Here is a 12,658-nt window from a genome sequence, read left to right on the forward strand (position 1 = left end):
GCACGGCTGCTCAGCTGTCCGGGAGACTCCTTTTCATCAGTCTATCACCTCGTCTCATTTCAGCCCAGACCCCTGTTACCTGATGGAGTCACCCAGCTTATTCACCAGGCTTGTGTCTGCCTGGCCTTTCGTTCTTGAAAAAGAATCAATACCTCTTCAGAAGATAAAGATTTCCCACTACTCTGGACAGTTCAGAGAATGTGTTTCAGGTTCTCAAAGTTTTTCTCAAAGAGACTCTCCTGAGCTCTTCTGAGGACTGGCCGTATCGCTGAGGGAGGCCTGTGCTTCCATGGGGACCACCTTGAAGTGGGCAGTGGGCTTTGGGAACAAGTGTTTGTTAAATAGTCACTCTGGTTAGAGTCACAGCTTAGAGGGAAAGATAATTGCTATATATGTATATATATTGCTACATGTGCGTATGTGTGTGTGTATGTGTGGATAATATAAATACACACATTTTTACACAAATAACACACGCCCTCTGCATTTGCTGGCTGTACCTTCCCCCTCACGAGGCACCCTCCCAAGTACTGCCATGCCAATCCTCTTCCACATGTTGCAGTAAAAAACAAATTAGCATAGCGCACTTACAAAAATAGCTCTCGTGGCGGGGCGGGGGAGGCCTGGCCAGCAAACAAACACATAACGCATACGTTATTTGCACAAAAATACAGTATGTGTGTGTGTGTGTGTGTGTATATATATAGCTATGTGTATATATTAGGAAGAAAGGCCTGGTGATCTACTTCTGAAAATCAGCCAATTGAAAACCCTATGGATCACATGGTCCGGTCTGTAACCGATCATGGGGGTGGCGCAGGACCGGGCAGTGTTTTATTCTGTTGTGCGTGGGGTCGCCATGAACTGGAGGCCAACTTGACAGCAGCCAGCAACAACAATGTGTATATGTACACACACACATATTTTTTTACATTTAGTATGTAATATTCCAAATATACAGAAAAGGAATTGGTATAATCAACACCAGTATACCCATCCCCTAGATGTAACAATTTTTAATATTTTCCAATATTTATTTCATCTAATTTTTCTTATTTTTTTTAAAGCAAATTTTAGACACCGGGACATTTCACCCCTAAAAACCTCAATATGCATCTCTGGTTTAGGGACATTTTCCTCCTTAACCACAATACCTTATACAGTGGTCCCCCTTTATCCACAGGGGATATGTTCCAAGTCCCCCAGTGGATGCCTGCAACTGCGGATAGTACCAAACGCTAGATATACTATGTTTTGTCCTATACATACATACCTATGATAGAGTTCAATTTATAAATGAGGCACGGTAAGAGATTAATAACAATAACTATTAATAATATAGAAGCACTTTACGGCTTCTCTTTGGCATATCCGAATTGCCAGCATCACTACTTTTGCACTTTGGGGCCACTATTAAGTAAAATAAGTGTTACTTGAACACAAGCACCGTGACCACAGTTGACTGCAGGTAACCGAAACCATGGAAAGTGAAACTGCGGATAAGGGGGGACTATGGTACACCAAACAAAATTAATACCAATTCTCTCTGGCATCTAATACCCAGTCCATCACCAGATTTCCAAAATTGTCCCCAAAGTGGCAGGATCGACTCCAGATCCACTGGTTGCATTTGGTTGTGTCTCATAAATCTTATTTAATCTAGAAGAATGCCCCTCACCCCAACACCTTTTGCTTTTGATTTTGAACTCATTGTAGACTAACAGAGAAGTTGTACAGACAGTTCCCATATACCTGTCCTCCCGCTTCCTCTGATATTAACTACTTAGATAGCCACAGTACAGTCATCAAAACCAGGAAATTCACACTGGAACAATACCATTGACTACTCGACATCCCTTATTCGAATTTCACCGGTTTTCCCCTAATGCCCTTTTTCTGTTCCAGGAGCCAACCCAGGAGCCCACATGGCTTCTGATCGTTGTATCTCCTTCTCTTCCAGTCTGTGACAGTTCCTCCTTCAGTCTTTCCTTGTCTTTCATGACCTTGGCACTTTTGATGAGTACCGGCCAATTAATCTGTAGAATGTCTCCATTTGGGTTTACCTGATGCTTTCTCATGATTAGATTGAGGTTATACATTTTTGACAAGAATCCCATGTTCTGTCCTTGCCAATGCATCATATCAGGAGGGGCAAGATGTCGATGTGTCTTATAGTCAACTTCTCTTATGTTTAATGGCATTTATTGTTGAGGAGATGTCCTTTATATTTGTAACTGTTGTGACTCTGTCATGAAACCACAGGTAAAGGCCATACGCTGGCAACCAGCTCCACCCTGGGTATGCAGTTGGTGTCCGTTGCTCCCGGCACTGAGTGAGGCTGTCCAGAGCCAGAGGGATTCTGGGCCGTTATTGGCAAGTTGTTAGTTGCCATTGGTCGGCTCTGACTCATGGCGATCCCAGGTACAACAGAACAAAATGTTGCCCAGTCCTGCGCCATCTTCACAATCATTGGTATGCTTGAGTTTATTGTTGCGGCCACTGTGTATTTTGAGCGCCTTCCAACCTGGGAGGCTCATCTTCCCGCACTATAATGGACAATATTTGGTTGTGATCCATAGCATTTTCCCTAGCTAGTTTTTGGAAGTAGATCACCAGGCCTTTCTTCCTAGTCTGTCGCAGTCTGGAAGCGCCTCTGAAACCTGTCCACCATGGGTGACCCTGCTAGTATTTGAACTACCAGTGGTATAGCTTCCAGCATCATAGCAACACACCAGACACCACAGTACGACAAACTGACAGACAGGTGGTGCCTTATTGGCGTAGAATCTCATTTTTCTGTATTGAAATGGAGCCACAGGTATAAACAAGCACCCTAGACTTTGTCACATTGCAGCTCACAGTCCCCTTAGCTTGGGTGCATCACCCTGCCTCTTTGCCACTTCTGCTTTTCTGCAGCATGGAGTGGGGCCTTGGTTATCCCAGCCTGTCTCCAGCAGCTTCATTCCTTCTCTGGCCACAGTCAGCATTGCTAAGGCATTGGCAGAAGTCATTCTCTGCGTCTCCTCTCTTGGGAAGTCTTAAAAGACAGGCTACTTTAAAGGGGTTTCTTTCCCTCTGAAGAGAATTTTTCTCCCTTCGTGCTTTTTTGTTTAAGGCAGCTAAGTGCTGGCTTCTGGGGAAGGCTGGAACAAAGGAGTTATTTGAATGCCTCCCTAGAGGGCCTTCACCTGCGCTTTCAATCCTTTGTTTGCCCGCCCGTGACCTGCTGACAATGCCTGGCACTGAAGCCACTCTTGAAAGAGGGAAGGAACCTCTATGTCTCCTGCTGGCGTGGAGGGGTTTGCTGTACCTCAGCCAGCCCCTGCCCTCAGGAGGCCAGCTGCAAGTGGGAGATTGAAAGTCACTTGCAGCTCTTCGTATGCAGATTTCCGTCCACACTGCCCCGGCCAGCCCAGCCATTAAGATCACCTGTGATCTGCCTCTGAAATGAAGGGCCAGAGGATAACCTTGTATTTTTCTTGTTGAACAGGCAGGAATAGCATAGCAAAAACTCCACGGGACGTGTTGCTGTGCCTGGCAACAGGAAGGGGACAGCGTTTAGGGACTTTGCCCTTCTCAAGGGACCCATCACCCCAGCTTCTCAGAGAGTGGCCCACTGGCTGCTGACAAGCACATTTCTATTAATGAGCCACTTAGCAGTTTTTAGGAGCCCTGGTGGTGCAGTGGTTAAGCACTCGGCTGCCAACCAAAAGGTCAGCAGTTCAAACCCACCAGCCACTCCACGAGAGAAAAATGTGGCAGTCTGCTTCGGTAAAGATTACAGCCTTGAAACCTTATGGGGCAGTCCTGCTCTGTCCTGTAGAGTCGCTATGAGTCAGAATCGACGGGGTTTTTGGGAGCAGTTTCCAGCCTTTGCAATTTACCAAGCCAAGAGTGACCGACTACCAGGAAGAAATAGCCAGGTGATTTTTGAAATGGCTCCTTCCACGCTCAGTGAAGCAGGTTTTCAGATAGCTAAGAAACAACGAACGTAATGACCCGGTGTCTCGTGGCTCTCTGTTGGCTTCGCTCTTGGCTGCCGCTGTCTACAGGAAGTGACAGGAGGTGGGAAGGAGAGGACAGACTGTTACTGGGGAGAGTTCCTGAATGGTCTGCACATCCTACCTCATTAAGTCAGGGGCTAGAAAAGGCTGGGCAGTGGGTTCAGGGGAAACGGAGCAACTTCTGCCTCCTTCTCAGCGGCTTGCAGAGCACCCCCTAGAGCTGGGAGGCTGGGCACACGGGACCCACAACCTGGACACCGCTTCTCCTCCGCCACCACCACTTTTCAGCCGGGTCCACCCGAATGCTTCAGCCTCCTCTCTACTTCCAGCTCCGTGTTCATGTTGAGTTTCTACCTGACCTGCTTCCTGCTGCTGACCTTGGTGGTGTTTGTGTCCGTGATCTACTCCTGCGTGAAGGTGAGTCCAGCTTATACCCTGAGCCCCCAGCCACTGCAGTTGGCCCTTCCCAGGACTCCAACTGTCATGCTTGGGATGGTGGGTACATGATGCTGGGTCACAAGCTAGACTGAGGGGGGTTATAGTTTGTCAGTGGGAGCCTTATTTTTTCAGCTATTTTTATTAACCTTTGCAAATCTTGGCAACAAGAAGACACTGTTGCTGCCTCTCTGACCATGCCCTGGCTATCAGGTGGGACAAAGCAAGGGCACCTAGCCCAAAGCCTGGCAGGAGCAGTGCTCAGGAAACATTTGCTGGAAGAAGGGGTGTGGAAGAGCTCTCTCACTACCCTTCAGTGTTCTCAGGTCCTGGACTTTGCTCTGGAGGGGACCTTAGAGAGTTTGGATTTCAAGCTCCCACCGTAGAGATGAGGAACAAGGTCCCAGAGAGGCACGGTGTTGGCGTTCATCCGAGACCTGTGCACTCCTGACTCCTTGTTCTGTGTCCTCCGGGGCCTCCTCTTGGACATGCTGTGTCCTTCGATGGGACCAGACCACAGGCCGCTCAGATCTGCTGTAGAAAACATTCAGGTCCCTTTTGCCTTGCCCACCAAGCCTTCCCTGCACTTCCTCCCATCTCCACCCCCCACCCCACTACCACAGAAAGCACTTGGTCCTTGGGGCAGCAGGAGCCCTCAATGGGAACCACAGCCCTAGAGTGGCTCAGACCCTGCCTTCCCTCTGTACACACTCTGGAGTGAGAACCGTGTTCTCCTTCTAGAAAGACTGAATATCACCTCCAAAGACAGGAAGTCCTTCTCTCTCACCCTCCAAACAGAGTCCTTCCTTAGTCTGTTAACTGTTTAATCACCTGACGGCCAAGGTCTTGGTGGACTGCTTGTCAGAACTGAAAGGGACCTTAGGGATCACCTGGTGTAGTTCAGCCCTCCCCCTGAGCAGGTGCGGAAGTGGATGCCCAGAGGGGCAGGGCCTGTGGAGATCTCTCCTAGCAAGTCTGTGTGAGAAGCATGAGCTGAGCTGTGCACCCGGCCGCACCGCATAGTAGGGCTAATCTCAGCTCCCTGCCTCTCCTACAGCGTGGAGGCCACACCCGCTTCTGCTCCCTGTTCAGTCCGCTCCTGCCTTTCTTGGTCCAGTCTCCTTGGAGCCCTTGTCTATGTCAGGACCCCCACCCCCACCCCCCAGCTTTTTTTTCCTGAAGGGACAGTCCGCTTTCTTCATCCCATGGCTATAAAAGCCCACCATAGCTAAACTGGCCTCTTAGGAGTTCTTTTGCTGAACTCCAAAAGGAATCCTTTCTTTTCAATTGTTTTATTGTGGTAAATATATATATAACAAAACACTTGCCAATTCAACAATTTCTACATGTACAAGTAAGTGATGTGGTTTACGTTCATCAAGTTGTACAAGCATCGCCATTATCCATTTCCAAACTATTCCACCACCATGAACAGAAACTCAGTGCTCTGAGCTAAGCCTGCTCTTTCTCTGGGAGCCATCACTTAACTCTGGTCTCTAGACATTTGTCTATTTCATGGAAGTGGGATCATGCCATATTTGTCCAAAAGGAATCTTCTGTGAACTAAGTTATGAACTGAGGCAAAAGTCATTACTGGCTTTTGTTTCAGGCTCTTAATTAGCCGATTCAAATCAGGATCAAAGTTATACGCCATTGTCTTGGTTTCCTAGTGCTGCTAAAGCAGAAACACCACAAGTAGGTGGCTTTAACAAATAGAAATTTAGTTTTTCACAGTTTAGGAAGCTGGAAGTCCAATTTCAGGGCGCCGGCTCTAGGGGAAGGCTTTCTCTCTCTGTCGGCTCTGGGGAAATGCCCTTGTCTCTTTTAAGGTTCTGTTCCTTGGCTCCTTGGTGATCTTTGTGACGTGGCATCTGTCTTCCCCCATCTCCGCTTGCTTAATCTGCACTTTTATATCTCAAAAGAGATTGATTTAAGATACAGCCTACACTATTGCTGCCTCATTAACATAACAAAGAAACCCCATTCCCAAATAGGATTATAACCACTATACCTGTTGCCATCAAGCCGATTCCGACTCATAGTGACCCTATAGGACAGAGAAGAACTGCCCCACAGGGTTTCCAAGGAGCACCTGGTGGATTCGAACTGCCTACCTTTTGATTAGCAGCTGAGCTCTTAACCACTGTGGTTAGGATTTAGAACACATATTTTGGGGTGGGGGGACACAATTCAATCCATAACAGTCATCTACACTTTTTTAACTAGAACCTAGATTTTCCTTTTTTCTCTGTTAGTATATTTCAATACTGTAAGACTGAACTTCACCAGCTTCCTTCGGTTTGAGTTCCTTGATTTGAGTGTGTATCTGGTGGTGTGACTGCCTGCACTCGCCACTCTGAGTTAGTGGTACTTTGTCTAGTGAATTCTTTTTCCCACTGTCCAGGATTATTTAGGAAAATCATTCCCGTCTCCTCATATATTACTGAATCTACCTCCTATGTTATCAATATCAAATTCAATAAGCTTATCCTTAATTCCTTTATCTAACCCAACCCAGTGATTTTTCATACTCTGTTCTGAGGAGGCCTCGAGTTCTTCAAGGGGAGGCTGGTGGATGGAGCACCCTCCTCCCCACCCCATCCCCACTGCACAGAAATACAGCCTCCCCTCTCTGCCCCACATACACCTTCCAACCAGGAGAGCTTGCTTCCATCTCCTAGATGAAGGGCTTCAGTAGAGAACTGGTTTAGAAAACAAGTGCTTTGTGACTTACAGAGTCTGGAACCTGCTGATCTGAGCCAGGATTTGACACATGGAATAGACTCTAATACCCACCCTGGGGTCTTTGCTGCATCTTCCTTCCCAACCTCTTATAAACCATCCTCTTAGCATTTATCCACTTTCTGGAAAGTAGAGCCCAACTTGAAAAGTTGACTGTCGTGTGAACACATCTTCCATTTAATTTTTTCCTCTTTCATGTTGTAGATTAAACTGTTTGCACACTCAGATGTGAAAGAGATAATTCTACTTTGTGGCTTTTCTGCAGCAGGGAGTATTAACCTGCTCTTTTCTCTAAGGCTGGACATTGGCCTGTCCCTGGACATGGGCTATTGAGCACCATCAACACTGACTGAAGGTGGATTGATCGAAGTTTATTTTACCATCTTTTCTGGCGTTGGCATGAAGCTGACTGAACTTCATGTAATTTCCAATGTCGTTCTGTTTTCCTCTGGAAACATTTGCCCTTTACCAGAACTCAGACTTTTTTTTTTATCTTACTCCTACAATTCCCCTGAAATCACAGCTAGTGACTTTCCAATGAGATACAGCAATTCCATAATGACCCCGAGGGACAGGTTCTGCTGATCCAAATCTGGGCAGTCCTGTCAGGCACAATTTCTTTCTCTATTTCATTTACTTCTCCATTTTCCCAAAACAACTTGGACTTACATCCTTACATTGGTCATATTTTAACCTTGAAGAGAGAAAGGTGAGGAAGATAATGGAAAATGCTGACTGAATTATCTATCTTCCCTTGTTAGGGAGCCGAGTTTTCCCTGGTCCTTTCAGTCCACTGGGTCAGAAGGTTTTTTCCTGTTTACTTACTAAGTGCTCTGATTGCCTTTTTATGCTGGATCTGTCCAATCTTTCCCTGACAGGGTTTGGTCCAGTTCACACACATGCCTGGGTTTCCCACTGAGGTGATTTGGTGCATTGGTCTCCATCTTGTCCCGAAGTTCCAGTCTCACTTCTTCTCAGAGCCCTCAGCTGCCTTCTGGAGCCCCGGCTGTCTCTTGGAGGCATTGCCTTAAGTGATCATTCCCCTGGCTACCTCCTTCCTTCTGGTGCCCTGTCCCAGGGATGTTGTCTTAGAATGTAAGTCTGTCCATCTGCACACATCACTCCCTCCTTCCCTTGGCACCCTTGATGACCTGGGCCCCCAGAACTGCATTTCTAACAGAAAACCAAGTTTAGCACCCCCTCCTCATTACACTGTGTCTTAGTCCAGATGCCACAAGTGGATGACTTTAAGGAACAAAATTTATTTTCTCACAGTTATGAAGGCTAAGAGTCCAAATCAGGCCATGTCGATTCTTTCCTTGTAGGTAGCCCAGCGTTCCTTGGTTTGTAGACGATCCTCACATGGTTTGTGTGTGTGCTTCTGTGTCTAATCTGCTCCTTTTATGACTTAGAAGTGATTAGATTTAGAACCCATCCTACTTGGGTGTGATTTAAGTCACATAACAAAGAAAACCCTATTTCCAAACAGGTTTACATCCACAGGTGGAAGACTTAGGATTGCAACACGTATTTTGGGAGGACACAAGCCAATCCATAACACACCGTGTCCACAGTTTCAGAATCTCAGATTGGAAGGGGGTCAGGCAGTGAGGCAGCCCATCCCCCAACTGAGGCTGAGTCCTTTCGTGATAACTCTGCTGAGGGGTGGGCCAGCCTGTGCTTGGTCACCTCCAGGGACGGTGGGTTCATACCTCCTGGATGCAGCCCCTTCCCTCTTGGGCCAGCTCTTACAGTTCCATTGGTCTCTCTGCATTTCTGCCCCATCATCTGTGACACAGCCCAGGCCTACAGTGGTCAATGCCAGGCACTTTTGCCATCACCCCCCAAATGGTAGATGGGGTTGCTCCATTTTACATGAGCTTTGGAACAGCCTCCTTTCCCATGCTCCAGTCTGGGCCCCCTGCCTTTACTGTAGCTCATTAGTACATTCTTACTCAGAGGCCAAACTCTCCTTTACAGCAGTTCAAGATTTTGGTACAGAAAGGCCCAGAGGGAAGGCTCAGCTCCATAGCAGATATGTGTGTGTGTGCATGTGTGTGCGTGTTTATGTCTCCCCATCCTCCAGGCTTCTGGCCCTCTAAGCCTGCATCTCACTGACCGCTCCCCCACCCCGGACCCTATTATCTGAGCTGTTGGCTTTTGTGACTAAAACCTCCTCTAGGCCCTGTCTCCTATGCAGCCACCAAAAGAGCCTCCTGTCCTCTGCCCACAGCCTGAATGTAACTACATCCCACCTTGCTAGCTGCCCTTTCTACCACTTCATGGTGACTCCTGGACCACCGTTTCTAAAATCAGGTCTTACACACCACCAGTGTCCCTCATCTCCCAGGTGTCTTCCACCCTGTGAGGACTTTAGGATTCCCACACTCACGTTTCCACCAACCTGCTCAGGGTCACATTTTGTCCACTAGGGAAAGGAGGTATCACGTTTTTTGGGGGGTAGAGAACTCTTCATTCCAGGAGGTGAATCATAGGTTCCTCGCCTGGGTTTTGAGTCAGGCAGTGCAGGCTCCAGATTCCGGCCACTTTCACACTTCCAGCTATGTCTCCAGAATCTTCTGAGCCTCAAAGTAGCTCTTATTACATCCCCTTTGCAGATGAGGAAATTGAGCTCAGAGAAGTTAGACAACTTTACCTAGGTCCCAGAGCTAGGGAGTGGTATGTCTGATATTTAAACCCAGGCGGTTCTAATTCCCATGATCCTTCCCCTCCAGGACACTGCCTTTGTTAATGTGTCCAGTTGACTTCCCAAAGGCCAGGCAACGAGAGCAGTGGTGATGAGCCTTGTGCAGCTGTGGGCTTCTGCCTGCATTGTTTGGCCTTCGAGGTTTTCATCTTTTTTTTTTTTTCCTGAGCTGCTCAGGAGCTACTGTTTTTATAGCTCCTTGTCGAACAGGCTGTTTTCCTAAACTTTTCACCAGCAGAATTCATCACCTTCTTTCATCTCTGCAACACTCTGGCCTCATGTCACAAGCAGGGCTCAGGGAGGTCATCAGTTTGCCCGTTCAGGCCAGGATCCAAACTGTCTGTCCAAGGTGTCCACCCCTCAGCCTGTAGCCTATGGCTGCCAGGCCTCTGCTCCTGCTTCGAAACCCAGTGGGTTCTGTCCTTCTCTGTGGTCCCCTCTTTCACTCTACTAAATAGGAAGTGGCCTTGATAGAAGTGTAGAGGGGGACTTGGAGTGGGAAAGATATATTGCTTCCCTGCACACACACCCAGCCCAAAGCCCAAGACCAAGGGATGAGCAGGACACTTACTTACCTGGTGTCAGGCACCGTGAGGGATCGATATTTGGTTTTACCCTACTCACAAGCTGTGAAATTAGCTTGTTGGTGTTTCGTGGATGCCGGCAGAAGACACGAGACTCCTTGGTTAGAGACAAAAGACTTTATTACTCACAGCCAGCAAGCAGCATGAGCATCAGCATATCTGTGTTGGTTCCCCTTTCTCCCTAAAGTCCTACAAGGTGACATGACAGGCTCCGATGGGACTTTAGGGTGATGTTGAGGAACATTCGACCAAGGGCCCAGCACTGTTTGAGCGAGCAGCAAACACTGTAGCACACAAGACTGTCTCCCTTCCCAGTGGGTTACACGGTGGTCACACTCTGTTCCTTTGACTTAGTTGTCTATGTGACCAGCCACAGAAGCTCTCAGTGTCAGGAGGTAGATAAGCTTTGCAGTCTGGGACACTCAGCAAGAATGTGCAGGGATGCTCAGGGATCACGAAGGACTGCCTCTTCCAACACTCAGCTTGTGGGAGGAGAGGGCAGCCTTGGGAGGAAGGCTTTGCCTGATTCACTCTGCATAAAACTTGGGGCTGCCTCAAGGCACCAAAAGCCCTGCAAATAGGATACCTTCAGAGAGAGGATGTGACTTGCTCCGAGTCACACAGCAAAAGCCAAGTGTACAACCCAGGTCTCCTGGCTGCTGGTCCAGTGCTCTTTTCACTACCAGCTCTGCCCTTGAGGATTTCCACAGGACACCAGGCATGTTTCAGCAGACAGGCCTCGCCAAGAGGTGCTAAGGTGGGCAGGGGTGGGGAACCCTGGATCCGCTGCTTTGCTTCTTTTTGTGTACCAACTTCTTTTTTAGCTTAGGTTGCTTGGGAGATGAGGTAGACAAGGTCGGCTGCATCAGATTTGGTGGCAGAAATGAAACTTCGGGGCCTGATCATTTAATTACGAAAATTGCAGCAGGTCTTGGAATGGACATACGATTTGTCTAGTTGAAGAAAATATAGGAAGGGTTGGGTGAGGGAGGTGGAGCTCTGTGGAGCCTTCTGCTGAAAGGTAAGCTCTGTCAGTGCACTTGTCCCGAGCCTCTTGCCCTCCTGTTTAATGCGACTCTGTGCTCCCGTCAGCCCATCCCTTCCTGCACACACCAGGCCTTCTCCAAATCCTCATACTCACGGCTCCCATCTTTTTCCAAGAAGCCCTCCCAGCCCCCCTGGAAAAATTCTGGGCCCCTCCATGACTCTTCAGCTCCTAGCAACCACCTGCTCCCTGATTATAACTCAGAGCTCTTTTCCCCCAAGGCCCAGAACTCACACAACAGGTAAATGTTCCTTTTTGTCTGCTTCCCTGTTGGAAGCATCTCCAGGTAGCATCTTTCCTTCCCTGCTGCCTCTCCCACCTGTGTGCTCCTGAGGTAGACCCACTCCTGGCCAGCTGCAGATGTGTGCTGTTGTTGGTCTGGAAGTGATGATGCAATGTTGCTGCCTGGAGGCTTCCACACTGGGGTGGGGCATGGTTCTACTAGACAGTGTAGGATGAGAGGGTTGTACTAGTCAGGAAGGCCTAGGTTATACGAGAGAGAGACAAAGGTGGTGGAGGGGGTGGTTCCACTGAGCTCTTGTGGTGATCTGTGGCGTCCTCACACTGAATTCTATTATGTCTCTCTTGCCCTCCCTCTCCCCCCGGGACAGCTCTTCCCAGCCCCACTGCAGACCCTCTCCAGGAAGATTGTGCGGTCCAAGATGAACAGCACCCTAGTCGGGGTGTTCACCATCACCCTGGTGTTCCTGTCAGCTTTTGTCAACATGGTGGGTGGCTCTGCCTCCTCCCAGCATTGCCCCAGCCCCATTGGGCCCAATCCTTCCCAGACATGGCTGAGAGGAGAGTTTCTCCCAGACCCTGGAGTTCTCCCTCCCTGGAAATTCTTCTTTATGTCTGCCGATGCCCAGGTCTGGGATCAGACTGGACTCTTTACTGTCTCACACAGGCTTTTAGTTCCTTATTCTCAAGAAGGGGGCCCAGCCTGGAAGGGCTCAGGAGAAGTCCTTGAGGGGGGTTAAGTGCCCCATTTGGGGGGGCATACCAGCCACACCCTCCTTCCGCCCAGGGTGGCTGGGCAGCCTCCCTCAGCCTCTCCCAGGCCTCTTTTGTCTGCATCACTGTGAGGCTGCCCCTGAGACAGAGGGTCGACATAGCCCCCTGCCCTGTGAGGATGGGCTGC

The 12,658-nt window shown here is 48.6% G+C and overlaps 1 protein-coding gene across 1 annotated transcript in view; it reads left to right on the plus strand.

Annotated features, from left to right (window-relative positions):
- Positions 1 to 12,658, plus strand: part of ADCY5 (adenylate cyclase 5) — a 189,869-nt gene that overhangs the window by 154,212 nt on the left and 22,999 nt on the right. Inside the window, exons 12-13 of the mRNA XM_023728701.1 lie at positions 4,334 to 4,421; positions 12,129 to 12,245. Coding sequence (XP_023584469.1) covers positions 4,334 to 4,421; positions 12,129 to 12,245 — 205 coding nt within the window. The remainder of the gene's footprint in view (positions 1 to 4,333; positions 4,422 to 12,128; positions 12,246 to 12,658) is intronic.

The sequence above is a fragment of the Trichechus manatus genome, unplaced genomic scaffold (assembly GCF_000243295.1).
Source record: "Trichechus manatus latirostris isolate Lorelei unplaced genomic scaffold, TriManLat1.0 scaffold00026, whole genome shotgun sequence".
Taxonomy (NCBI): domain Eukaryota; kingdom Metazoa; phylum Chordata; class Mammalia; order Sirenia; family Trichechidae; genus Trichechus; species Trichechus manatus.